Source organism: Alligator mississippiensis, chromosome 4 (assembly GCF_030867095.1).
Source record: "Alligator mississippiensis isolate rAllMis1 chromosome 4, rAllMis1, whole genome shotgun sequence".
Classification (NCBI taxonomy): Eukaryota; Metazoa; Chordata; order Crocodylia; family Alligatoridae; genus Alligator; species Alligator mississippiensis.
In genome coordinates this window covers 6,486,557-6,514,254 of record NC_081827.1, presented here as the reverse complement: position 1 = coordinate 6,514,254, position 27,698 = coordinate 6,486,557, and the positions used below count along the sequence as shown (strand labels likewise).

The 27,698-nt window shown below is 46.4% G+C and overlaps 1 protein-coding gene across 13 annotated transcripts in view; it reads left to right on the top strand.

Moving 5' to 3' along the window:
* Nucleotides 1–27,698, top strand: part of LOC109283187 (collagen alpha-1(VII) chain) — a 202,802-nt gene that overhangs the window by 59,384 nt on the left and 115,720 nt on the right. For 11 of the 13 annotated variants that reach the window (XM_059725736.1, XM_059725734.1, XM_059725735.1 and 8 more), the window contains exons 17-33: nt 1,700–1,837; nt 4,057–4,203; nt 4,731–4,850; nt 7,464–7,610; nt 8,306–8,503; nt 9,260–9,399; nt 13,408–13,531; nt 16,126–16,269; nt 16,772–16,962; nt 19,874–20,005; nt 21,126–21,200; nt 22,216–22,296; nt 22,400–22,426; nt 23,581–23,625; nt 25,878–25,946; nt 26,626–26,712; nt 27,387–27,413. In XM_059725736.1, the coding sequence (XP_059581719.1) occupies nt 1,700–1,837; nt 4,057–4,203; nt 4,731–4,850; nt 7,464–7,610; nt 8,306–8,503; nt 9,260–9,399; nt 13,408–13,531; nt 16,126–16,269; nt 16,772–16,962; nt 19,874–20,005; nt 21,126–21,200; nt 22,216–22,296; nt 22,400–22,426; nt 23,581–23,625; nt 25,878–25,946; nt 26,626–26,712; nt 27,387–27,413 (1,892 nt within the window). The remainder of the gene's footprint in view (nt 1–1,699; nt 1,838–4,056; nt 4,204–4,730; nt 4,851–7,463; nt 7,611–8,305; nt 8,504–9,259; nt 9,400–13,407; nt 13,532–16,125; nt 16,270–16,771; nt 16,963–19,873; nt 20,006–21,125; nt 21,201–22,215; nt 22,297–22,399; nt 22,427–23,580; nt 23,626–25,877; nt 25,947–26,625; nt 26,713–27,386; nt 27,414–27,698) is intronic. The other 2 variants (XM_059725738.1, XM_059725732.1) reach the window with 1 other exon arrangement.

The window sequence follows — 27,698 nt, the reverse complement described above, 5'->3', positions numbered from 1 at the left end:
TTTATCGGGGTGACCACCAGTATCTGGGGAACGTTTGTTCACCAGAGTGCCCCAAGGGATGACGACTAGGTCGAATGGTCATAAACTACTACAAGACCGTTTCAGGCTGGATGTAAGGAAGAATTTCTTTACTGTCTGAGCCCCCAAGGTCTGGAACAGCCTGCCACCGGAGGTGGTTCAAGCGCCTTCATTGAACACCTTCAAGATGAAACTGGATGCTTATCTTGCTGGGATCCTATGACCCCAGCTGACGTCCTGCCCTTTGGGCGGGGGGCTGGACTCGATGATCTTCCGAGGTCCCTTCCAGCCCTAATGTCTATGAAATCTATGAATCCTTCCTCCACTACTGCCATTCTACCTCGGTATTGAGTCATTGGGCATCAAAGTGGCATGTGCTTTGGTGGACCAGGTGAAGCCATGCCGAACAGTCAGCAGCTTGCTCCTCCCAGCTGTTGGTGTCAATGCCTCTGTGCTTGAGGGTGACCTTGAGCATGTCTTTGCACCACTTCCTTTGGCCACCCTTTGAGCGTTGATCACAGGGCTATGATGAAATCTATGAAATCTACTCTAATGGGGCCAAGACCAGCCTAAAAACATTACCCACCGTTTTCAGTGTTGCAAACAAAGCAACATGTGCATCCAGAATTGGGCTCCTCAGTCACCTGAGGACCCATCAAGCTTGATGGATGTCATTCTTGATTTCAAGGGACTGCCACCGCCGCTGATGAGATTTCATAGACATCAGGGCTGGAAGGGACCTTGCAAGATCATTGCCCCATACCCAAGGGGCAGGAAGTCAGCAGGAGTCAAATGCATATAGATGCATAAAGGATACGGCATGGGGCTGGGACTCTGGAGCTCTGGTTTCCACCCTTGGATCTCCTTGTCTGACCTTGGGCAAGATGCTTCGTGCCTCTGCCTCATTTCTCCCTCTTCAGAATGGGGGTAGTAATGCTTCATAGATTAGAAACATGACTACCCTGGCCTCCCATATCACACAGGCCACAAAATCTCACCCTGTGTTGATGCCAAGGCTGATGCACACTTTCTAGCAAGACATCCCTTCTAGATTTGAGGTCATTGATAGATGGAGCGCCTACTGATTTCCTCAGAAGTTTGTTCCAGTGATTAACTTGCTTTCCCGAGGTGCTCAGATATGGTGGCGAGGAGCAGCACAGAGAAGCCTGTATATAAAGAAACACGCTGTTGGTTGTTCCTGTTTTGTAGGAAACAACATCTATGTGGTAGGGAAGTTCTGTTTCTGGATAAAATGTTTTAAGGGTAACTTTGGGGGTCTTCCAGTTCACAAGTCTGTATCTTCCTCTTTGGGTCTTTAGATACACAAGGAATGCCTGCAATTATTACTCGCATTGAATTTACACAGTGAATGTATGCCATGCGTAGGGTCTACACTTTGTACAGGTAGGAGTGTCAATGTACCTGTGGCTGCAGGTGCCTCCAGGGGGTAATCTGATGCTTGTGAAGACTGTGGGAGAGATGATGTGGCCCATTTCATACTCTGGGCCTGTGGCTGCTACACTTATTCACAGCTGGTAGCGTTGTACTCCAGGTGTAGAACGACTGATGGCAGCAGACCTGGTACTGGCATAAGGCACCATTTAGTGAGAGTAAAGGTGTTGGCCTATGGCCATCACTTGGGTCCTAGGTTTCACATCTCCTTATTTTTTCATTTCTGCAGCCTCTCTCACAGACTCAAACCCTGTCCAGACTCTCCGGGATTTGCGAATCATCAACACTGGAATAAATAGCCTGAAGCTGTCCTGGAAGAAGACCCCAGGCATAACGCACTATAAGATTTCCTGGGCCCCGTTTGGTGGTAAGGGGCCTGCTCCATCAGCTGTGTGCAGTATGGTGCGAGAGCGCAGGGGCCTCTGGGAGTTGGGGTAACATCAGCTCAGTTTCCCCGACTGCTTCCTCTTGGTGATGTGGAAACAGGTGATAAGCTGGTTGTGTGGGGGGAAGAGTGGGTGCAAAACTTTGGGAAAGTCAGGTCTGTGTTTCAGCTTGTAGGAGCTAGTGGGCACCCCTGGCTTGGCCTAGAGTTTTCTGTTCTTCTGTAATTTGTTGTGAATCCCAGTGTTAGCCATGATCAACATCACCCTACATCACCCCTTACTTCCCCGGCAAGCACCGATGCCTTCTCCAAGGTCCATGCCCCGCTCAGAAAGAGGACAGTACATGGGCAATTCCCTGCTGGCTGCTCTTACAAGCCTTTCCTTCTCAGTCCCTGTCTTGGATTTTCTGGCCAGATGGTCTCATTCAACCAAGGAGTGAGTGGAAAAAACCCAGGTACCAGCAAGCTCTTTTAGTACAGAGAACTTGTAAGAAAAGGAAGAACAAAACTCGCAAAAAAAAAAAATGATTTCCATTTTGTTTTTCAAAATATTCATTGATATTTCCTAGTTGTGAAACAAAAGCGTTTTGCAAAAATGACATTTTGGCCCATTTAGTTGAATCCTGGTGGTATTTTTAAAACAATGGTTAAAAGAAATAATATTAGAAAAGGCCTGTCTCTCTTTTAAATCAGATGTTGATTAAAAAAAAAAAAACATGAAAAGAATTGGACACATGGTAGAGGGGATGTTTTTTATTGGACGAACAAGATTTTTGCAAAAAAAAATGCTTTATGAAAAGAATTGAGAAACTCCTTTTGTGAGTAATTCTCAAGCTAGGAAAAGAGTCTTTTTTTTTTTTACAGTGAAAATACTTTTATTCTCTGCTGAAGAATTGCCATTATACCAATTACCTCTATCATTGTAACAATAATAACCATTACCATTATACTTACGTGGCCTTTAAAAAAGGGTCCAACATTCGTCATTCTCAGGAGCTCCTGTGATTTAAAAATGCTGCACAGGATTGAAAGCAATTCAAGTCCCACGTTCTGCAGGAGGAGTTAGGGACGACTTTCACTCTTTCTTAGTGCATTCATATTTCATACAAGGTCTGAAGTCAGAGGAGCTGAGAAGAGCAGAGCTGCCTGCACCTGCTATCAGAAGAGCTCCCCCATTACTTCTTGACTTCAAGAGACCTCATAGGTGCCTGTGAGATTTCTCCTCCCTCTTTTAATTTACATTAATACATGCCTAAAACCCCAACATCACTCTATAGGCAGAGAAATGTATCCATGGATAACCCAGCTTCCAAAGGCAGAATAAAGCAGTCCCATGTCTCTCTAGAGGATAGTTTGTGTAAATGAATCTGCATCAAATGCATCCTTCTTCTTAAACAGGATGATCCCGTAACTAGAGCATTGGACGGGGAATCTCAGGACCTGGCTTCTGTTCCCATCTCTTTCAGCAATTCACCTGGACTGCCTATATATGTGCTCGGGAGTGGAGCGGGGGAGAAGTGTTTTAATTAGATCTGTTTCTGGGGAGCTGCTCTAATTAAAACGCTTTGCCATCATGTGTATTAAGCCCCCGCAGGTTAAAAAATGGCAGTGGGACACTTTATCTAAACCCCATCGAATGAAGTTCGATAAAGTGCCCCAGTGGCCATTTTAAACCTGCGGGGGCTCATACATGTGACGATGAGGCCATGCTGGAGCATGCTAATTAGAGTGCGGACTGGCATGTGTATAGGCACCCCAAGCCTCGTGTAAATCACTTAATTTAGTGTACATGTAAAATACTTGAGTGTATTTTAACAACCCTCATCACAGCAGGACACCAGCCGCTGTGGTCCCCCTGAGTTACATGTGGCAGGTTTGGGTGTTATGTCTTGTGTTGGGTCAGGGTTGATTGCGTTGTTTTACTAATACGTTAGACGAGGATTTGTATAGGATGGTTTGGCGAGGGATCATCCTACCTCTGGCAGGGGGTTGGACTAGATGACCTCTGGAGGTCCTTTCCAGCCCTACTTTTCTATGATTCTTTGATTCTACACTTCTACTTCAGTTCCTCCCCGATTGTCACATCCTCTGAGATCGACGGAGAGAAAGTGCTATAGCTCCCATGCTCCGCGCAGGGAGCAGTGTTTATCCTGCTGTTATCGCAAGCTGTTCTATTTTTTTTTATTCTTCGTACTAATTAGGTGGCTTGGAAACCTCACAGACAGTTCCAGCAGAGCCCACGTTTTTCACCATAACCAAGCTGCAGAAGAGCACGACATACAGCATCCGCGTGTCTTCAGTCACTGGGGAACGAGAGGGAAGCCCAGTGCTTCTCACTGCCAAAACATGTGGGTACCTCGAAGACGTGGGCAGGTGGATCAATAGCATGGCAGCTAGAAATCTAGGACCTGATGTTTACTCGGTTTTATAGAGGGCCCTTATCATGCTACTGGCTCCACTTCTTGTACCCCTGCAAACGCTACTGGTTAGATTGGCAGAAAGTAAGTATCCCAGCTGGCTGGAAGGTGGAAACTAGGGGCCGGTTGCCATTTGGAAAGATATCCCCATGCATGAACTGCTGGCCAGATGCAGTCTACATGGTTCGCATCTTCCTCTGGAGTAGTTAGCAGAGGCTGTGCCAGAGACAGGACACCGGACTCTGTGGGCCAAGGTCCTACTTGACTTTTGAAAATCCTATCTTGCCTTTTTTCCATTTGGACCAGAATTTTGAGTCTAGCCCAGCAGGTGCTGGGTTCATTTTAGCCCAACGGGGTTTAGAAAATCCTCCCTCGTGAACCCTTTTGTCTCCCTTTTTGGATGTAAAGAATGAAATGGCTGCAAATTTATAATTTCTCTTCTCTTTCCTTTTTAATAGTGGATCTGCCCAAAGTGACTGCGTTCACAATTCAGGAGGTCACAGAGAGCAATGTTTTACTGAACTGGACAGGTGTTCCTGGGGCATTGGCGTACTTGTTAGCCTGGCGCCTGGCATCAGGTAATGGTTCTTCGGGGTAGTACAAGGAGAGACGAGATGCTGTAGGGATATTTGTAAACTGTGATCCTGCACGGCTCCGTAGAAGATTTCAGGATGAGCCACATTGCTAAAAAAATCATCTTTGCTTCTCAGTCTGATTTTGTTTCCCATTACTAAATCCGTTTTTAGTTCACAACAACTTAGGAGTTGCCAATCTGGGTTAGACCTGTGGACCTTTTAGTCCAGCATCTTCTCTCCGAAAATGCCCAGAGCCTATGCCACAGAAGAAAATTCAAGGGACCTATAAAGCACTCAAGGCACAATTTCTTCCTAACCCCAGTCAATCAAGGATGAATTTATGTACTATATCATCAAGTTTTTCTATTGGTGATCACCATCTATTTTAGTCTCGTGTCTCCATATTCACACCTGATCCTTCTTCTCCATCCTATTCAGCTCCCTTTCTCATTTATTTCTTCCCATAAAGCAGTGCGTTGTCCAGTAATGAGGGTAAAGGAATGGGGGACTGTAGCTAAGATGTTTCTTGGCTTCAGTTTCCTAAAGGGATGAGGACTAATAAATGACTGAAACAATAGGGTTTACTCCTCTAAAGCATTAGGGGGCTTAGGCGATACAATATTTATACTGCACTTTGCGATCCGTGGGTGAAGGGCACTGGAAAGAGGTGCTATGTGCCGATAACTCCCATGGCTGAACTCAGAAGCTTTTGGAGTTTTGTTCTCATTTGATCACTTTCCCCATGGACTTTAATGGGTTTAAGAGGCATGATTTCTCCTTCTGGAGCAGCCATGTTGATCTGTCTCGAGCAAATTGGTCTTACCCTTCCCATCAATGTCGCTGGAACAAAGATGCGTGAAGAGTCATGAAGCCAAATCCTTTTGACTCACAAGCGTTTTCAGCCTCGTGACAACGGCCCTTTTGAGACACCGTGTTTGGATCCTGTTCTGTCTGCGCAGTGACGTCATGATCTCTCGCACCCACGATCGACCCTGATTCCTGTGACCAGCCGATCTTGATTTGCCGAGAGGAGGTCTGAGGTAGAACTCATCTATGCCAAAAGCAATAGTCTTGGAGTTAGCAAATGGCCATTACAGTGTTCAAATCCTAAAGACATTTCTAGTATTGGCAGCATACAACTTCCAGCATATACCTCTCAGATTGAAGTCCCTTATAATACTATATTTTTTCCCCTGACACATTATAGGTAAGTCATATAGGAGGCTGATCATCCTGTTCTCTAGTGCAATTTGTGTGATCTACTGTGACTAGTACCCCGTCTTGTGATTTATCTGTTTGAACATTGATCCATAAGTATTCAAAATCATTTGCCTCTGAGCTGGCAGGGACTCAGAAAACACAGTGTGCCATTTTTGACATACAGTGCCAGGCCCGCTCTGCTTTTTGCCCCATTGACCCCTCCTGAGTAGGTTATCACCACTGATTTTAACATTCGAACCATATCTGCTAAGTTGAATAACATTGGGTAGGTCAAATTTGTGCTCACTAATGAGTCATTCCAGTTTTTCTTGTTTATCATCCAGACTGCTAGCATTAGCAGATAGGCAATTAAGGAATGTTGTCCCTTGGTGCGTTGATTAATTTTGCTCTCAGCATCTGGATTTTATGCCAAACGAACGCTCATCTGTTCTCCCTTTCCATCCTCCCCTTTTGCTGTCAGATTAAGGCCCTGCTGGCTAATCTGGCCCTGTCTCGTGGAAGATGGATTCCCCTTCTACTCATTTGGAGGTCATCCAAACCATCTAGTGTCTCTTCTCCTTAGAAAGCATTCTTGTCTTCCACAAAACTGTAATCCTCTCTACTTAAGACCACTTACCTGGCTGGCCGCTCACATCCAGCATCTTTTATCTTCACCCAAGACAGGCAGGATCTTTGAGAAGAACAGGCGGATGTAACTCTCCGGTGGCACCCTTCTGAGCTCCTTGCCATAGTCTCTATCAGGGGTGGGCAGCTTTTTCAGGCCATGGATCAGACCGCCCTAGATTGGGTCAGAGGCAGATGCGTGCTAAAACCCATCTGCTGCTGTGGTCTCTCTCCATCATGAGCCAGGAGAGGCCTGTCCCTGTCGCTTATCCCCAGTGCAGCATGGAGGGAAGCCCATCACCGCCAACTGCTGAAGCCCCCAATCTGCAGCTTGGACCCAGTAGCTCTGAGGACCGCATCCAGCTGTTGGACCATAGCCTACATCAAGTGAAACCGTCCCATGAGTGCCTACATTCACCATTAGCAATGGATTTCAAGAGCCTAGCAAAACTGCAACCACATCTCAAATCTTCACTCCAGAAAGATGGCTTGCTGCCCTGTTATCCTCTTCCCCCTTGCGGAGTGGTCTTTCCCAGCCACCTCAGATACAAACCAACATCTCACCTGTCCCTCTGCCCATTCCCATGACCCTCCCAGATAGTGAGCAGCCCAAACACAACCCACCAAGCCCCTTTACCTCCTAGCAGAGGATCCATATCTGCTTTTTCTAGCACTCCTCTGTTCACCAAACTGTGTGACCATTGAAGGTACTCCAGGTAGAGTCCATCTGCGGTCACGATGAGTTTCTCCATCTCTCTGCTCAGGTAGTTCCCACCTTTCCTTTGTTTTCAGGTCCTGATCTTTCCATGGAGCGGTTGGCTGCTGGTTCTAGGTCGTATCGAGTGCCAGGACTGAAACTGGGAGGGACGTATGTGTTTTCCATAAGGGCGGTCTTTGGAGAGATGGAGGGGCCTGAGACCAGCATCACTGAGCAGATAGGTATGAGAGGTGGAGACTTGTGTTGCAAGGCTTCTGGGTGTCATTTCTGTTGATTACTGGGCTGCGTTAGTAGGAGCAATGCCAGCAGATCGAGGCAAGTGATTATTCCCCTCTATTCGGCACTGGTGAGGCAACATCTAGGAGCTGGATTGGTGCTGAAGGCCACCGAAGCCTGAGGGTGTGAAGCCCCAGTGAGTAGAGACCAAGGGAGCCAGCCATGTGGGGACTGCTGCTGAAAAGACTGAAGCGGTGGGGCATGGGTGACCTGCCCAGGGCTGGCAGAGAAGCTGAGATCTCTGGGGACGAGGGGGAGTTTCACCGCAGATAGTGACGGTTCCTGCCCGCCACTAGAACGAGCTGGGGACTGAGAAGTAAGCACTGTGGCCAGGCTTGAGAGCAAAGTGTTAGGACTTAGGATGTTTGTAACCTTTATTTTAATGCTCTGTCTTCCCCAGTTGTGTTGTAGCATTTTCCCCTCATTCTTTAAGTTGCATTTCTTTTATCCCAAAGTTTGCCTGTCCTTTAATAGGGTATCGCATCTCAAGGGGAATCTGCACCCTTACGGCTTTGGCCAACTTGGGGTGCCATCACAGCTCGGGAAGTTTCCATGTGGACCTGATGCCATGTATTGCCACCATCATTTGTACCGTAACCAAGGTGCGATGCACGTTATTCTCTTTCTCTGCTTCTGTCAGTGGGATCTCACAGGAATCCTTCCACTTCTGCTCTTCCCATTACTTCTATACGAACTGCCATGGCGAGTGCCTCATCAACCGATGCTGGGAAGGCCAGGACCACTCGTACTCTACCAGCCACCCCTATGACATTAAGAACAACCCCAGCAGCTACAGCTGCTACAGCATCTTCACCCCTGACAACTCTTGCTGGGCCAAGTGAGTTTGTAACCCCTTGTGATTCAGGGCGGAAGTTATAGCCACAACATTGTGATCTCCTCTGAGCTTGTGAGCAAAAGGTTGGGCTCATTGGGTATTTGGATGGAAGACTGACTCAAAAAACAGGTCATGTAGCAAGTCGTGCTGGTGGTGCTCTTTCCCCTGCTGCAAGAGCAAACAGCAAATATTAATGAAACTTTGAAACTGTTTTGATCCACCCTGACACAGATCAATGAACCACTCAGATTGGCATCCTGTCTAGGACAATGCGCAGCGCCATATCCTTAGAGGGAGGCTTGAAGCCAGCATAAGACATTCAGCCACATCCCTCAGGGTGAAAGTATTTGTATCTTCACTCAGCAGGCAATGGGAGCCTCAAGACAGACTTGCATTCAGCTTCTTCTCCCATAAATCAGTCACAATTCTCACACACCCACCAATATAGTTAGAGACTCATGGCTTTCTGATCGGGGACTTACAGAGCGCATCTACACGAGACGCTTACTGCGCATTTCCCTAATAACACTGCAGTAGTGTGTCACGGCAAAAGCCGTGCCAATAGCCTACCGCGCAGTGTTATTAGGCTAATGTGCAGTGAGCGTCACTAAATAACCGTGCGCCAGCGCTAATGTGCAGCAACTTTAGGTACTATGCATTTAGTTAGTCCTTTATTAAGGAAGTAGTAAACTAGATGCACAGTATCTAAGATGCATTAATGAACGTGTAGACGTGCCCACAGAGATTTTATCTTTGCAGTCTGCGGTAGGTTCAAAGCTGACATTGCATTCCTGGTGGATGAGTCCTCAAGCATCGGCCAGAGCAATTTCAATAAAGTGAAGGACTTCCTCTTCCGGATCGTCTCCTATTTCCCCAGAATTGGGCCTCAAGGGACGCAGGCAAGAGTCCATTACTTTTTCCATCTGTCTGTCTGTCTGTTGTCAGTATTTATCTTCCACGTGTACATATTCATAATGCCCCCATAAGATAAGGAAATGATATTGTTTATTTTGGCTTGCCGCAAAATGATATCGTTCTCATATTGATGTTTTCACATTATATCCCCTTTAAGGGAGTCATCATTATATTTGCATTATGTGGGCTCTGAGCGGTACTGAGTGCTGCACAGACAAGTGTCTTGTAAGTTGAAATTAAAATGTCAACCTTCATGTAGAAAAATGGTACCCAAAATACCACTCCCCCACAAAAAAGGGAATGTCATCAGGTAGAAAAAATGCAGCTATAGGAAGATCCCACCATTAAAATAAGTACAGACATTTCATTTGGTAAATTCAGTCCTGAATCAAATATTGAAGAGGAGTGGAAGAAGTTATTTCCAAAAGCTCTGTAGCAGATCTTGGCTCTTGGACTTGACAAGTTGGTGGCTAGGATCATAGAGAAGCAGGGCTGGAAGGAACTGCTGAAGGTCATCCAGTCCAGCCCCCCTGTGTGAGGCAGGATCATCCCTATCCAAACTATCTGATGTAAATCCCTAATTTAACCTCTTAGTAAAATCTACCATCAACCTTGACACACACAAGACATCGTACCCTAACCTGCCACAGGTAAAGCAGGAGGACCACAGCACCCAATGCCCTGCTTCTGTAAAAGAAATGTTAATCTTCCTGGGATCTCCTGAGTGTTAATATACACTCAAGAGATCTCAGGAAGAGGGCCACTCCTCCTACTACAGGGGGAGGCAAAAACCCTCATGATCCATACCAATCTGATCACGGGGTACAACTCCTTCCTGACCCCAGATTCCTTCCTGACAGATATGGTGTTGAGTCTGACCCTGAACAGAGGGTCTAGTTGGAAAGGGTCAGACTATTTTGAAAATGGTGGGCAAATACAGCACTTTTTACATGACAAAACTCAAAGCTCATGCCGATTTACTCAGTTGCAGCAGAGCTAAAGACTGCCAACTTGAAATGCTACAAAATCCACACCGCAGTCTGAAGGAAGCCCTGAATGATGAAAGGTAATTGGTGGCATGATAAGGCCGATGAAATTCAGTCTCTTGTAGATAAGCATAGACTGGCTTCCGTGATGCACTGCAAGAAGTTTATGGACCTAAAAGCAGCACAAGTGTTTCAGTTAAATCCTTAGACAGGATTGCACCAGTTGTGATTGCAACCAAGTCTTTGCCTGCTGGAGGGAACACTTCAGAAGCCGCCTTAATCAATCTTCTGCTGCTGAAGAAGCCGTCTTCGACAAATTGCACAGCCCTTTGTGCACAAACGTTTGGCAGCTCCAGTCACCCCGGGAGAAATTCGAAAAGCTGTCATCTGCTTCAGAAACCAAAAAGCCCCAGGAATAGAGAGACTCCTGGGTGACATTTGCAAATGTGTTTGTCTGCCGTTGCATCAAGCACTTCTAAATGTTTTCCAGTAAGTTTTCGGGAGACTGGGGAACTGCCTCAATGATTTGAGGAAGCGCTCCACAGCCGCACCAGCTGCAAGCCCTGATCTGATTGGCTCCTGGGCACAGTATATAAGCCCCTGGGTCTCTTCATTTGGGGTCTGGTTGTTCAGTGCCTTGCACCCTGCAGCAGCTCAGCCTTGCTCCAGTCCTGAACCCATGTACCTTGCTCCTGCCCATCATGTTGCATGTCTGGACTGCCTGGCTCTTCACCTTCAGCCTGACCTGGACTATGGACATGGATATCACTTTGGGCTAGAAGTAACTCTGACTCCCTGGTTTAGACCCCTTCGGTGCATCCTTGACCCCTCATCTGGATTCTCCATGGGCTCAGGTACTTGTATTACACAAATTGCCAATTGGTCAAATCACAACTAAGACCTTATGAGGGAGGATAAGGTAAGTTTATTGTTTAAGCACTTAATACACATACACACACACACCCCACATTCATACCCCAATTTCTGTTCTGCGCTGGTATATATTACCAGTCTTATCAGTGCTCAGATCAACTTAGTGGCCAGCCAGGTTGACCACAAGTAGGAGCCAGGCTCCTGCTGGTCCATCTCGTCAGACGAATCACTGCTCCAGGATGACATGCAGAACAAGACCCAAAATTGATATGTCTTGCCCCATCTTTTATAGCCTTATGAATTCACCCAGTCCTCTGGGTTATCACTGTATTCTTCCTTAAAGGTCAATTGCCGTTGTTCTCTCGCTGTTTTGGGGCAGATTCTTCTTGTTTTGGTCTTCTATCTGTCTGCATTCTTCAGCCAGTCACCAGCTGATGTCTTCCTTTTCCACAGGCACAGTCTCACCCATTCTGTCACACATACAGCATACAAAGGTGAAACACTTATGTCAAGCTACAGAGTAATACAAAATGGAGTTTCTTAAGGCAATGCAAAACTCAGGAAAATACATAAGATTAAAAGCAATAGGCAAAAAGTCTATTTGGATAACACTTGGTTACCCCCACAGTCATCCAGATTGCTTATGCCCTTTTACCATTGCCTGTTCATGGTGTAATCTCCAAGGGATCATGAACCCCTTTGCCACGGTTGTGTATGGCTTTGGGCTTTCTGTCAACATCAAGAAACAGTCCTTTATTAACCCATTCCTGGTGATGCCTATCGCAATCCTGCTATTTTTACTGATCGTGCCATTTTTTAAAGGCATACAGTCTCCATATTCAGGGACTATTATTACGGATGACAACTCTATGGATACAGGTTACTTTTATATGCAGCTGACATTTTTACCATTTACAAACATCACATATGGAATCGTAAATCTATGCAACAGCAAATCCTCAACAAATCTTACAGTGAACCATGAGCTGAGTATCAGCCAATGATGTCCTCATTGCAAAAAGACCCAAGAGCATATTGGGTTTTGTCAACAGAAGGGTTGCTTGCAATTCAAGAGAAGTGATTCTTCTTCTCTGTTCAGTACTGGTGGGGCCTCACTTGGAGTACTTTATCCAGTTCTGGGCCTCACACTTCAAGAAGGATGTGGACAAATTGGAAAGAATCCAACACATAGGTGACAAAAATGATCAGGAGCCTGGGAGCAAGACTGATGAGGAAAGGCTCAAAGAACTAGGGTTATTTCTTCTGGCGAAGAGGATACTGAAGGAGGGGATTTGATAACAGTCTTCAAATATATGAAGGGGGATAATAGAGAGGATGGAGATGGGCTGTTCTCTGTGGCCGTAGGGGACAGGAGTGGCTGCAATGGCCTCAAGATGCAGCAGAGGAAATTTAGGTTGGAGATTAGGAGGAACTTTCCAACTTTGAGAGTGGTCAAGCATTGGAACAAGCTGCCTAGAGAGGTTGTGGAATCTCCATCCCTGGAAATTTCAGACAATAGACAGACATTTGTCTGGGGTGGTTTAGTCAGGGATGATCCTGCCTTGAGCAGGGGACTGGACTAGATGACCTTGTGAGGTCCATTCCATCCTTACTTTCCTATGATCCTATTTTGAGGGTGAGCAAAGATGAAGAAGTGACTGGTCACCTGAGAAGATTGTGGCAAAACAAAGAATTGAATATGGCTCACTTGAGCCCCATCCCTTCCTTAACTTGATGTTCTCTGTTGTTCACTAATTTAATGCATTTTCTAGCATTGTTCCCAAGGCTAGACCATCACTAAACAGCAAACTTCCAACATTATTGACACATGAAGCTTCAACAGTCTGATTTTGGGACTAACCCCAAGCCTATTGTAATCAGTGGAAGATACCTACTGACTTTAGTATCTGTCCTTTGATTTAATCCATGAAGCATAGCTAGTGTTTGGCTTGGATGTTTACATCAAGGCTCCAAGGTGGTTTCTTTCTCTTGTTAATGAAATGTAGAGATCCATGTGCTCATCAGTGGTAGAGATTTATCAGTGCCCCATTTCATGACCCCATTTGTCCTTAACTCGGGTGTTCATAACCCTACCTCCTGCCATCTTTATGGACCTTGTGGTCTCTTGCCCAGATTGCTGTTGCTCAGTACAGTGAAGAGCCCCGGACTGCGTTCCATTTTAAGCAGTACAAGGATAGGAATGGAGTCCTGAAAGCCATCCAGGGACTGAGCTATGTTGGAGGCAACACAAAGACTGGTGGGTATCATATATGCACATCAATATCTGCATGTACATGCTATATCTGAGACATGGCCCCGAGTTGCAAAGTGCTGATCTGAAGTTGGATATAAATTGCCTTAGGATTCAGGTGATGCATTTTGTTACAGAGTTGTGAATTAGTCTGTTGTAGAGTTGGGTTATGAAATGAAGATCCAAAATGCTGTGAAGCTGAGGAGAGGACTCTAGGTGTTTGTTTTCACCCCTAGTTATGGCCAGTACTGTCATTCTGGGTCTTTTAGAAGAGCCCCAGATTTATTTCTGAATTTATCTTTATTATCATATGACCCCCAATTGTGTATGTTTACACCTAACATAGAGCCCTAAACCTAAAGTTATCGGCTGGGCATTTTTTAAAAAGTGCTTTACCTCTATCTTTGATCCTAACCCTATCAATCATGTGAGCAAGAATTCATGTTTCAACACTAGATTATATTTGCCTTGATTTATTTAGACCACGGGGTCAGTTTCCCTTTTTGGTGCATATCTGTGACACCCATTAGTGTTGGGTGTGTCTTCACCTTAGCATTGACTTGCTAAAATCAATGAGAGATGTTACCATCAGGTTCAAAGGAGAGAGAGTTAGAGCAATGAAGATTACTTTAGAAAATTCCTCCCACTGAGTGCATCTATATGAGATGCTAACTGAGTACTGGCGTGGCAGGAAAAAACCATACTAATAGGCTACTACACAGTTAGCACTCAAAGAATCCATGCACCAGTGCTACTGAGCAGTAGTGAAGTTACTGTGCATTGATTTAGTACTTAAGTACTAAGCTTAATGCACAATAAGTACGGTGCATTAATCAACGTGTAGACGCACCCACTGTGGATCAAATTATCTACCCCTCCTCCATCCCAGTTGGGAGGATAAGGGCTGGAAAATGAACTTTTGCTTTAAATATTCCATGGGTTTAAAAAAGTAATCTCCAGCCATTCTAGGTGCATGGATACACAGTATCTCTAACGCCAGGAGCATTAGACAGGGTTTAGCCATTTAGCTAGAGACTACGAACAAGATGATAGATGTAATGTAGTTTCATATTATAAGAGCTCATCAACACATCCCATAGTTTTAAACTGAAGGGAATTAGCTTTCTTTCTATCCTTTTTTAAGCTCCCTCTCTAAGTGTCTACCCTTTCCTAAGGTGGCTCTTTTTTTGGTTACCAGTTCTGTGCACATAATCAATTTTTCAAGGTCATTGACTCAACTGAAATAACCAAAAAAATTCCACAAAAAAACTCCTTTTGGGTTGCTGCAAAATGAGAAGTTTTCAGTTTTCTTACTAACAAACAAAAATCATCTTGATTTGATATTTTCCATTTTTCGCGGGTGTTGGTTGTAGCTGTGTTGGTCTAAGGCAGGGATGGGCAATTATTTTAGGCGGAGGGTCGCTTTCTGAGTTTTGGCAAGTCATTGAGGGCTGCATGACAGGCAGCCAGGGGCAGATAATTATTAATTTTCTAAATTGTTTAGGGGCCCCGCAGGCTGGATGGAATGGCCTGGTGGGCTGCATCCGGCCCACGAGCTGCATTTTGCCCACCCCTGGTCTAAGGACATAGGCAGACAAAGTTCTTTGGGTAAATGTGATATTTTTTAGACCAATTCAGTGGTTGGAAAATTTGTTCTTTGTAAGCTTTCAAGCACAGACTTCCATTCTATTCTATTCTGTTGCTCTTATTCGGACCCTAGAGAGAAGATGTAGACCAGCAAACTCTCCTTATACCTGAAGAAGGGGGCCTGTGCCAGAAAGCCTGCAAAGAACAATTTTTCCAACTATTCAGTGATCTCATAAAAGATATCACATTTATCCAAATAACCTTGTCTACCTTGATTTGAAGCACTTTTACTCAAATTAAAAAATCTTTTTTGTGGGTTTTTCTTTTTTTTTTCTCTTTTTAAGGTTTTTTAAAAATTGAACTCTAGCAATTCTGCAAATGAAAGCATCATTTCAAAATGAAAGAAAACAAAAACTCTAAGTGTTTTGGTTCTGACATGTCGGGACAAATCATTGTAACTTTCCTTGATTCATTTTTTTCAATTTTTTTTTCTGGCGGAAATCATTCACCAAATCTGACCTGAATTTTCTATTGAATTCCACTGCTTTTATCATGATCTGCCAGAAAATAAAATAATCCTCCAGCTCTGACATTTATGATCTCCATATATGAGTGGACTATATGCTGTCTCATGGATCAATCAGTGATGTAGCGTATAAACATGGCCTTGCTGGATCTAGATCAGTGATTCTCAACCGGAGTGCATGGTACCCTGGGGAGCCATGAGATCCTTTTAAAGGTGCCCTGGGCACCATGCAATATTAGGTGTTCAAACAGCTACACAAAATAATTCACAAAATAAACCCTAGAGATTTCAGATAGGACTCCATAATGTCAAAACCGTTCTGTCCTGTTGTGGGCTTTCTGAGTTCTTTGCAACAGAAGAATTGTTCTCCTTTTCTGCAGTCAAGTAATTTGTGAAACCTAAGAGTTGGCATTTTCCAAAGGGGCCTTGAGTCTAAAAGGGTTGAGAATCACTGATCTAGACACTGTGTCTTTCTGCCTTCTTGCAGGTCGTGCCATGGCCTATGTGCTAAAGGAGTTATTTCATCCCTCCAGAGGGTCCAGGCCAGACTTCCCTCATACCCTGGTGTTGGTAACTGATGGACAGTCACAGGACGATGTGCTCCCACCTGCCAGAGCAGTCCATGCTTTAGGTAGGGACCTTGTTGCATTATTACCTTTTTAAGGCCTTGATCCCCATCCCAGGTAAGTCAACAAAAAGACCTGCAGGGGTTCCAGTTGGGCTGGACCGGGCTTTATATTAACCTCGTCTCCTACAAGCTCAGTATTGGTTTTCTGAGCTTTTATCTTTTCCTTATTTTGTTGAGTTTGTGGGTGAGCCCTAAGCTAACCTCATGAGTCAAATGCTCCACGGATGTGCCAGGCCTAATATTCTTAGATGACTAATCTCTGGATGGCCTAGTCACTAAGAGATGACTTCCTCTCCTCAGCGTAAATGAGTTTCTGTGAATTAAGATAAATTCTAATCAGGAACTGAGGCACTGATATTTACTGCATGGTTGAGATTTTCCATGTGGATGCAGGCTTTTAGCTACACTGTTCCCAGATTCACTGCAACAGGTGAGATTCCCTACTTGGTTTGTAAACTCTCAACCTGTGCTTCTTTCTAGCTAGCACATGGGGTATTTATTTCAGGAATCGGTGTCATTGCTGTGGGCATCTCCAGAGCGGACCCTGAAGAACTGAGTAGCATTCTGCTTCACCGCAACCTGCAGAATGTTTTCTATATCAACACCTTCGATGACTTTCCCCAGATCATCAGGGAGCTTATAGATACCATATGCTCGGACTTGCAGCTGCCAGAAGCCCAGCCACAGCCTGGGCAGGTGAGCTGCTTTTTCCCACGGCCTTTCTATTTCTATGCTTCATTCTTTATTTACTTGGGAAAGCTTTGCAAATATGGTAAAGATTGTTTTCTGCACCGAGGCCTTTGTACATGCCAAATTTTTTGCCCTTTCTTGCACTGCAAAGGCATGACTATTTGCACAAGCAGGTTTTCTGGACACTTTAAAAGTCTTTCTGGTGCTTTAAAGTAAAACTCCTCGGACGTAGTTTAGTTTGGCTTGCTGCGAATTAAAGCATCGCATCCATGGATTCATTACATGCAAACACAAAGGCACTCAAAAATGTGTAATGAGCTTCTTTGTCCACCAGATGGGGCTGTGACTTTTTTGTAGTTCACCCCTTCAAATTGCTTCACCTTTCAAATTGCTTCCGTTTTTTTTTTTTTCTGGTGCTATTTGTTGGCTCTGTGCTTCCACAGCTGTGTGGCAAGGTACAGGGTGGGCTGCCCTGGCCCAGGAGAGATGGGGGGAGGTATAGCACTGCTCTCCTGCAGCACCGGCTTAATTCATTCAAAAACCAAGTGTATGCAAACACTGATGTGAGGCTCCAAACCTCAATTCGTTTGAAAACCTAGTGCAGGCAAACATTGATGCAACATTCCAAAATAAAAAAGTTTACATTTTATAAGCCTATTTAATTTAACGAGGTTTAAACCCTGTGGTTTGTATAGGTGCCTCTAGTGATTATGCTCTCACCCTGTGTCCTGATTGAAAGCAAGAACAAAAGAGGAGGGAGGTTTAGTATCCACCACTAGAAATTATCGTGCCATTGATATCAGTGGAACAAAGATATCAATGGAGAACTGCGTCCGTTTTTGGCCCCGCACTTCAAGAAAGATGTGGACAGATTAGAAAGAGTCCAGTGAGAGTGACAAAAATTATTAGAGGTCTGAGAAGTGTGACTTATAAAGGAAATGTTGAAAGAGCTAGGTTTATTTAGTCTGCAGAAGAAAAGACTGAGGGAGGATTTTATAACAGTTTTCAAATACCTGAAGGATGATTATGAAGAGGATGGAGATGGGATTTTCTTTGTAGCTGTAGGGGACTAAGAGCAATGGCCTCAGCTGCAACTGGGGAAATTTAGGTTGGAGATTAGGAGAAACCTTCTGACTATGAGGGTGGTCAAACGTTAGAACCGGCTACCTAGAAAGGTCCTTGAACTTCCACCCCTGGAAATTTTCAAGAGTAGATTAGCTAGATACTTGGCTGGGATGGTTTATAGATTCATAGAGTCATAGATGCTCTGGTCGGAAGAGACCTCAACAGATCATCGAGTCTGACCCCCTGCCTGGGCAGGAAAGAGTGCTGGGGTCAGGTGATCCCAGCCAGATGCCTATCCAGCCTTCTCTTAAAGACCCCCCAGGTAGGGGAGAGCACCACCTCCCTTGGACTCCCATTCCAAATTTTGGCTATCCTCACGTGAAGAAGTTTTCCTTGATACCTAGCCTAAATCTGCTGTCTGTCAGCTTGTCACCATTGTTCCTTGTTACCCCAAGAGGCTCTGCTCACCAGGGCGCATCTCCGATCCCTTGCTGCCCCCTTAGTGAATTTGTAGGCAGCCACAAGATCACCTCTCAGCCTTCTCTTGCAGAGGCTGAAGAGGTCCAGGTCTGTCAGTCTCTCCTCATAGGGCTTGTCCTGTAAGCCCCTAACCATATGAGCAGCCCTCCTCTGGACCCTCTCGAGTTTATCCACATCCTTCCTGGACACAGTACTCCAATGCCGCGTAGAGGGGAAGTATCACTCCCTTGGATCTATTTGTCATGCACCTGTCGACGCATGATAAAGTGCCGTTAGCTTTGATGATGATTTTGTCACACTGATGACTCCTGTTCATCTTGGAGTCCACTATGACTCTGAGATCCCTTTCCACTTCTGTGCTGCTGAGAGGGTCACTGCCCAACCAGTAGATGTGCTGGATATTTTTACACCCTAGGTACAACACTCTGCGCTCATCCTTGTTGTATTGCATCCTATTGTGTGCTGCCCACTTTTCTAACCTGTCCAGGTTTGCCTGCAATCGTTCCCTACCCTCTGGAGTGGGCACTTCACCCCACAATTTAGTATCGTCCACAAACTTGGACAGAGAACACATCACACCCACATCCAAGTCACTGATGAAGATATTGAAGAGTACAGGTCCAAGGACCGAACCCTGCAGGACCCCACTACCCACATCCTTCCAGGTCCATACCGACCCGTCTACTACCACTCTCTGGGTGCAACCCCCAAGCCAATTTGCCACCCACCGGACCGTGTAAACATCTAAGTCACAGCCTCTATATTTATTTATGAGAATAGGATGCGATACCGTATCGAAGGCCTTGCAATAGTCCAAGAAAACGGCATCCACTTCTACTCCTGCGTCTAAGCATTTTATGACCCTGTCATAAAATGAAACCAGATTGGTTGGGCATGATCTACCTGCTACATATCCACTCTGGTTTCCCTGCTGCATTATTTTCCTGCTGGACTCCCAGAAATATGATCCTTCAAAATCTGGGCTCATCCGGGAACTCTCGCACCCTAAGTGAGAATCATATTCCTAGACCAACAAGGCAATCACTTATGACAGACAGCTTTTAATCAAAGATGATCCTGCCTTGAGCAGGCGACTGAACTAGGTAGCCTTGTGAGGTCCCTTCCTACTCTGCTTTCCTGTAATCCTATAATTTTCTAGCCCTTTCACGGTTATTTGCTAACTTGGTGACATATCAGTTATGAGGGGAAAGGATATCTGAGGTCACTCTAAATCTATAGTCTTTTCCAGTTCCCACCTATGTGTCTGACTTCATCTTGGCAATGTGGTGGCAAGAGGCTGCAACTAAACTGGTTCCTAGAACTCATAATCCCTTTTGACCAGGAGACATCTAACCTGAGCTATGCGTTATAGGTTGCTGGACGCAATGCGAACAAACCGCAGAAGTCTGGTGACGTGGACAGGAAATCCTTGGCCTACGATCCATCACCTGTTGACCCACAAATCGAGGGACCCCCGGGGCCTTGTGATTCCAAGTGCCCGAAGGTGAGAAAACTGATAGGCGCTCGTGACTATGTGCTTGGGGAATATAGGTGCAGCCAGTGCATGCAACTGTGAAGTATGAGCTTGATCCTCCAACAAGCTCCTCCAGCGTTATGCTGATGAAACAGGACTGACTTGAACAGAATCACAGCATGCAGATTTGGAGCCGTGCAGTGGAGAAGCAGAGCCTTCTTCTGAAGACCTCGGCCTAGGTCACAAGCAGTTGGCATTTGTCTTCTGCAACACGCCCATAAGTCTTGCTCAAGCTAGCACATGTCATATTCCTTGGACTGTTAAACACACTTTTTTGAAACCAAGTATTTCTTCTAAAAATAGCTGCCTCTTAAATCTGAGAAGGAAAAAGGGAAGGAAAGTGATCCTAACTGCTCCTTAGAGGCTGTAGTCTTTACTTTTTATTTCTTGAATTGAGAGTCAGAAAATGTGGATGCAGCATACGTTTAAAGATGTCATATTATTAGAAGGAACATGGTACCCATTAGAAAGCCTTCAAGCATTATTTTAAAGACTTTGGGGGTTGGAGAACCCACGTATGTCCCCACTAATGTTATTCCAGTAGTTAACGACCCTCGCTGTTTTAAAACCCCAAACCTGTTACAGACCCCAAGAGCTAATAGTTTGGTTGTGTCCTTGTCCCTGAGACTAAGATCCATTCCTGTGTCTGTAAAGATAGACCAGAAAACCATGAGGCATGCCCTAGCTCTTGCATCTCCATTTTAGTAGTCTCCATCCTATGCTACAGCTCCTCGTCGTGTGACTGTAGTTGCGTTTCCATGTCCTGCAAGGTGAGAGTGCCCCCCCACCCCTGCCCTGAGAAGCGATCGCCCTCCAGTTCAATATACAGAAGAGGCATTGTCCTCATAGTTTGTGGCCTAGGGATGGAGGAAGATAAGCAATGCATGGCATAAAAAAAAGGCTGATTTTGTTCTCAGGCTGGTTTTGCAAAGGATCTGCTTGCTTTCTGTCTACCTCCTATGTTGCCTTATTGGAAAGGGTGGAGTGGTGGCCCGGACGGGGTGTCTCAGGGCTCTGTAGGGTGGGTCCATTCATTTTCCTTTCAAGGGTCACGATGTCCTGAATGATTATTTCATTTCTCCTTTTCCAGAGCTACAGGGGCTTGCAGACGGGCAGGGGTTATGATCCATTCGGCTTTGCAACAAAGGGAGAGAAAGGAGAGAGGGTGAGTCTAGGAGCATGAATGATGTCCCAGGTTACATGCCAGTGGCTGCAAAGGACAGTGGGAGAGCTGTCTCCAGACCCTTTGCATCGGTGCTTAAGGTGCTCTGTCCCACAATGCCTTGAAAATCAAACAGAACAAGGTTTGGAGGGTATGTACATGTGGGTGGAACATGTGAGTGTGCAAGGGTGTTTGTGGGTGTGTATAAAGGGAGGCCAAAAAATGATGAGCTTATTAATAAGGAAGATGCTGTTGCCTCCCAGGGGCCCAAGTTTCCTGTAAGGCTGAGCAATGCAGCACTGCTGAAGTCAGGACCTGGGCATGGCTGAAGACAAGAGACAAGATCAATGTTGAATGAGCTGGAGAGCTGCTCTGAGATCAGGACTGCTGTGCCCTAGAACTGATCAATGATCAGAACTGATCATGTACCATACACAGAGTTTGGCCCACCCCGCCAGGGTCACTGCTGAGTCCATAAACCTAGCTGAGCTTGAAAATCCCGTGGGATTTCTGAGTTTGGAAATTACGTGGAAGTATTCAATGAGTCTTCAAATACCTGAAGGGTTATTATAAAGAGGATGGAGGTAGACATTTTCCCCTGTGCCTGTAGAAGGCAATAGCCTCAAACTGCAGTGGAGGAAATTGAGGTTGGTGATTCGCGGGAGCTTTCTGACCATGAGGGTGGTCAAGCTTTGGGACAGGCTGCCTAGAGAGGTTGTGGCATCTGCTTCCCTGGAAATTTTCAAAAGCAGGTCAGACAGACACTTGGCTGGGCTGGTTTAAACAAGGATGATCCCACCTTGAGCAGGGCGCTGAACTAGATATCCTTCTGGGGTCCCTTGCAGCCCTACTTTCCTATGATCCTATTCTTTCTCTAGTGGAAGAGGAGCCTATGCTTTATACAGGATCCTCTCCCCGCACCGTGCCAAACCTGCTGTAGGTCAGGCTTCCATGTGGTTCCCACAGCCCTGTCAGGGATATGCCCCACATTTGCCCTTGTTGTTCTCCATGTGTTTAGGGTCTACCTGGGAAGGATGGGATTCCTGGACTGCCTGGCAGACCCGGACGGACAGGGCCCCCCGGCTCCCCAGGGCGGATGGTAAATATGTGGATTCATGAGCATTGTCAACATTGGGGTTGATTTCAAATAGTCCCCCCAGCATTTAAACACCTAATTTTTCCATCCTTCTCTCTACCTACAGGGTCTCCCAGGTATCCAAGGCGATATTGTAAGTATCCTGAAACCAGCAAATCCTGCTTCCTTTCACCTGTGCGAGATCCGGCACGGGGCAGTCTGTGGGTACAGAGCGTTGCCCCTCTGTCTTAGTGAGATGCTGCTGTCATTGCAGCTGAGGAAGGGACGTGAGCAAGGAAGCAGGGAGTTAAGTGCCTCATTAGCACGAGGAACACCATGCTTAAGGCCCTGCCCATTTTCTGCCTATGTCCAATTGGGAGGAAGCATCACACTGATTTCGTACCATCTGATGGTGGGGACAACACCCATCACCTTACCTGCTCCATCTTGTTGCTTCTGCTTCTGCTTGTCTCCGTGATGTTGGAAGATGCTGGCTTAGTGGGCAAGTTTACATGTGCATTTATGCCGGCTTAAATTTACTGCGCAGTAAATTACTGCAGTTAGTGGGAATAGGCCCACATCTACACATGCAGGTGTTAAAATGCATTAACGCTGTGCTAATTTGAATCCCAAGTCAGTCCACACACACAGTGTTACTGCGCAGTAAGGTGTCTAAATGTGCATTACGGCACAGGAACTATTAGGTGTAAATTCATGATGCAAGTATCAAACGTATGCTCAAATCAGCATAAATTGCTGTATTTACTGCACAGTATGGGTGTGCATGTGTAGATGTGCACCTGTACTGCACAGTAATTTCGGTTACTGCATAGTAAATGCACATGTGTAGACGTGCCCAGTGTGTACAGTCATGTCTTCCTCTACTGGCCTCCACCAAGCTGGATAAGAGCCACATCCTGGAGTTGCCCTATGAGCTCAAACAAGGGGGGCACTTGTGGTTCTGGAATTGCCCACCTAGGTTCAGCCTTTGCATAAGGGCAGTACATAGACTCTCACTCTCAAATTGCTTTGTTTTCCAGCATTATTCCCAGTCACAGCTACCACAGGGGCTCAAGCTAATGAAACCAGCATCTATATATGTATAGATAGATAGATAGATAAATAGATAGATATGCTCACTTATTCAGGGAACATAGGTGCTCACTTAATCAGAGGAACCTGTATAAGTGAGCATCTATATGTTACCTAGTGCAGCTGAGTCTGCCACAGAGCATTGCTGATTGAAACCAAGCCTATGATCAGGTTACACCACATTATTTAATTCTGTGATTTATTTTAAACCCCCAGGGGCCTCCGGGATATCCAGGACCAGCAGGGCCGAAAGGAGACAGAGTGAGTTCCCTTATATGTGTTTCAATTGGAAAAAAAGCCTCTTTTGTGCACTGATGAACTATTAATGTGTGTGCACGCTGTTGTCATCTAGTGGATAGAATCAGCCTTCCTCGGAGGCATCGAGTGTTGGCTGCAGCCAAGGCTGGGTATTTTGACGGGGCTGTGCTGATGCTCCTGCTAGGACCAGTGCTGGAGGCTCCAGGCTAGAGGGATTTCCCCTCTGCTCGGGGTCAGACTAATCACCATATCTGGGATCAGGAAGGAATTTCACCCCATGGGTAGATTGGTATGGACTGTGAGGGGGGTTGCCTTCCTCTCTAGTGGAGGGCATGGCTTCTCTCTGCCTGGGGTCTCTTGAGTGTATATTAACAAACTTTTAAAGACACGGCACATCAGCTGCTGTGGTTCCCCTGCTTTACCTGTGGCAGGTTTGGGTGTTAGGTCTTGTGTTATGTCAGGGTCGAGGGTAGCTTTACAACAAGTTTAGATTATGGATTGCATAAGATGGTTTGGATCCAGCTGATCCTGCCCCAGGTAGGGGGTTGGATAAGATGACCTGTGGAGGGTCCCTGCCAGCCCTACTTACTATATGATTTCTATGAAAAGTTGTCAAATGCGAGTTGTTAGCCGTATACTACTAGGAGCCCATGAGGACTCATCCTATGGCCTTGGTTCGTTTAGTCCCTTTCTTCAGTGCCATGGGCACGTACGATCCAAGTGAGAGGGTCTTGGCCCCACCTCTGCTGAGGTCTCAGTCCCACCTTTGCTGAGGTTGTGAAGCTTTGGATGGCTTGGGGGTGTAGTGTTGTGTCATCTGTGATGCTCAAAAAATGGCCGCTATAAATGGTGAAGTAGGTAGAGACTTTCCAGAAGGCCTCTATCCATATGGAGGACATGGCTAGTGAGTGTCACTCTAGTATCTCTGTAACTGCAACTGCCCCTGGGATTTGGCTTGTCCAGATTCAATCTACTATTGGGTGTTATGGTTTTCCCCCACACAGAAGTCCCAGGGTGCAGATGGGGACACAGAGGCACCATAACCTTGTAGGCTGAGCTCCCAATGAGCTAGACCAGGTACCCGGAGCAGTACAACCATGTCAGCACGGCGCTCCACTTGGACTCATTACCCCAGCCAAGAAATCCCATTAGCAAATTGCTAAACTGAAGTCCAGGATGAATGGATTCAGATAAACCCCTCAGGAGCCGGAGCTGTTTTGGGTCCAGTCCATCCATCTGTATGGAGATCATGTCCTACCGTCGTCTGTGGGAAAGGACTTGACAGCTGTTAACACAAAATCCTTGAACTGTTACACCTGAATTAGTGATTTCTGAAAGGCTCTAGTGTTCTGCTTTGGCGTGTCTTTGAGTACCACCAGCCAATATACCTGTCTCTCATTGCCCTGTCCTTTTGCGACAAGTGCCCATGTTCAGGTCTCTCTACCAACCTCTGAAGCAACATGGCAATCGAGTGAAGACCCAGGAAGGCTCATTGCATATCTCCATTGCAGTGCGTGCAGTCACGCTGACCTATGTCAGCAGGGGGTTCTGGTCCACCTGCAGGGAAAGGTGATGGTGGTCCATGTTTTTTGTGTTGCCAGTTCCTAGGATGGCTTGGAAAGGGAAGCTGAGCACAGAAATGTTGCCAGCAGATGGAGGGAAGTGATTCTTCTCCTCTATTCAACACTGGGGAGGCCACATCTGGAGTCGTGTGTCTAGTTTTGGGCCCCCCACGACAGAAAGGATGTGGAGAAATTGGAGGGAGTCCAGCAGAGGGCAATGAAAATGGTTTGGGGGCTGGGGGACAGGATTTATGAAGAGAGGCTGAGGGAGCTGGGCTTATTTAGTCTGGAGAAGAGAAGACTGAGGATGGATTTAATAGCAGCCTTCAGCTACCTGAACGGGGGGCTCAAAAAAGGATGGAGCTGGACTGCTCTCAGTAGGGGCACATGACAGGACAAGGAGCAATGGGCTCAAGTTGCAGCAAGGGAAGTTGAGGTTGGATATTAGGAAAAACTGTCTCACTAGGAGGGTGGTGAAGCACTGGAATGGATTACCTAGATAGGTGGTGGGATCTCCATCCTTGGAGGTTTTGAAAGCCTGACTTGACAAAGCCTTGTCTGGGATGATAGTTGGGGCTGGTCCTGCTTTGAGCAGGGTTGGAGTAGATGTGACCTCCTGAGGTCCCTTCAACCCTCATTTTCTATGATTCTCTGATCCTATAGAAACCACTTTTTGTGCTGTTTCTTGTTCAGGGAGAACCAGGCTATGTCCTAGGAGGTGTGGAAGTGATTCCTGGCCGAAACGGACAGCCCGGCCCTCCGGTGAGTAGATAATGGCGTCTGAAACAACCTCCCTCCCTTCTGCTCCCTTCACCTGTGATTATAGGGGATTGCACAGGCCCTGCTAGGGGCAGTCAGGATTCCCATGTTACCCATGCTCTAATAGAGGCAAAGATTGGGGCCATTCATTTATGGGAAAGGAGAGCTCCTTCCCCAAGATGGATGGAGGGAGAAGGGAAAGGAGAAGACATACAGACAGTCTAGATCAATGCTTTGCTACCCCCTTTGGGCTAATCCCTTTCTGGTGCTAGTGATAAAGAACAGAAGCAGAGACCCGGCTATATTCAGCCCTTGCATACTGTTAGACAGCTGCTGCCTTTTGCCTCAGAGGTGGCTGCCTTTCTGGCATGGGTGTGTTCACTCTAAATAATCCTATAGGCATGCATCAGGGTCACATTCATTGATATTTCTTGCTTTAGCCTTATCCATCTCATGCACTGTGGTGACCTTCTTCGCTTTTAACAGAAGGGGGAGGGATGTCTCCCTAGAGTTCATGCCTGTGCAGCTTGGTGATTACCCAGGCGGGGTGATAGCTGAGCACTTCACCTATGCTCCTGCCCTGCTCAGTCCCTGCCAGATTCAGGTTCAGGCGGTGATAATGAAGAGAGCTGGGGATGATGAAGGGAGCCGCCTCTCAAATATTTGACTGAAATCCTTTCAGGGGCAGAAAGGGCAGCCAGGCGTTCCTGGAGTAGCAGGACCACCGGGGCTGCCAGGACCACAGGGACCTCCGGGGACATCCACAAAGGTGTGTGTTACTGTGGCAAGCTGCTCTTCTGCATTGCTTAGGCACGTACAGCTGGGGGCCTGGGTCCAGCATGGGGGCATATGGTGCATTGCTGTCATTAAGTCGTGGGGGGGGGGGGTACACATCCTCCTGTCCTCCTAGACCCCCTGGATTTCAGGGGAATTGGCTCTGTGCCTTTGAGATGAAGGGGACCTTTCCCATTGATTTCTGTGGCTGCTGTAGGTGGCCTTTGATCACCTCCAAGAACTGGGTGGGTCTTAATGGTTCAGCTTCAGAGGACTGTGAATGCCAGCAAGGTGGCGTGCCAGAAGGATCAAGGCCTGAGCTTTGATTTCCCTTCTCTTTGCTTGGGGAGGACCTCTCTTTTGGATCTCCAGGGTTGAGACATCTGGGTCATGCAGAGTAGACGCAGCCCTCCTTGCACCTACCTCCACCCTGGGGATAAGAAGACTTCACTCTCTAGGGATATAAGTGAGAGCTGAGGCCAAATGTTCAATCCTGTGCCCTCCTGCCTGGCAGGGGGGCCTGATGCGACCATCATGTGGGTTGATGGTCCTTGGAGGCCAACTGCAGCCCTGTGTGGTTCAGGTTTTTAAGGGGAGGCACCACTGGAGACAGGAAGGAAGAGTATCCCCATCCTTGTGTTGTAACGTTCCCCATCCTTCGTGTTTCAGGGAGAGCCAGGAAACCCAGGAAACAGGGTAAGAGTTACTTCCCCTTCCACTTCTGGGTCTGCCCATCTGTCTCAGCAACTGAGTAACAGCCCTGCTATGTGTTTTGAACCAGGCTTATGGACTGTGGTGGCCACACTTAACCCATGCCCTAGTGAGGCCCAGCATGGGGCTGTATCCAGAAAAAGTCAGGCAGGACCCTTTCAGGTCTCTGCCTCTCTTCTGACTAGCACACACCTCCTCAAACTGCCCATTGGTGCTAAGTATGGGTGTGGGTTCTCAGTGTGGAAGAGGCCTGAAGAAGAGCATAGGTCT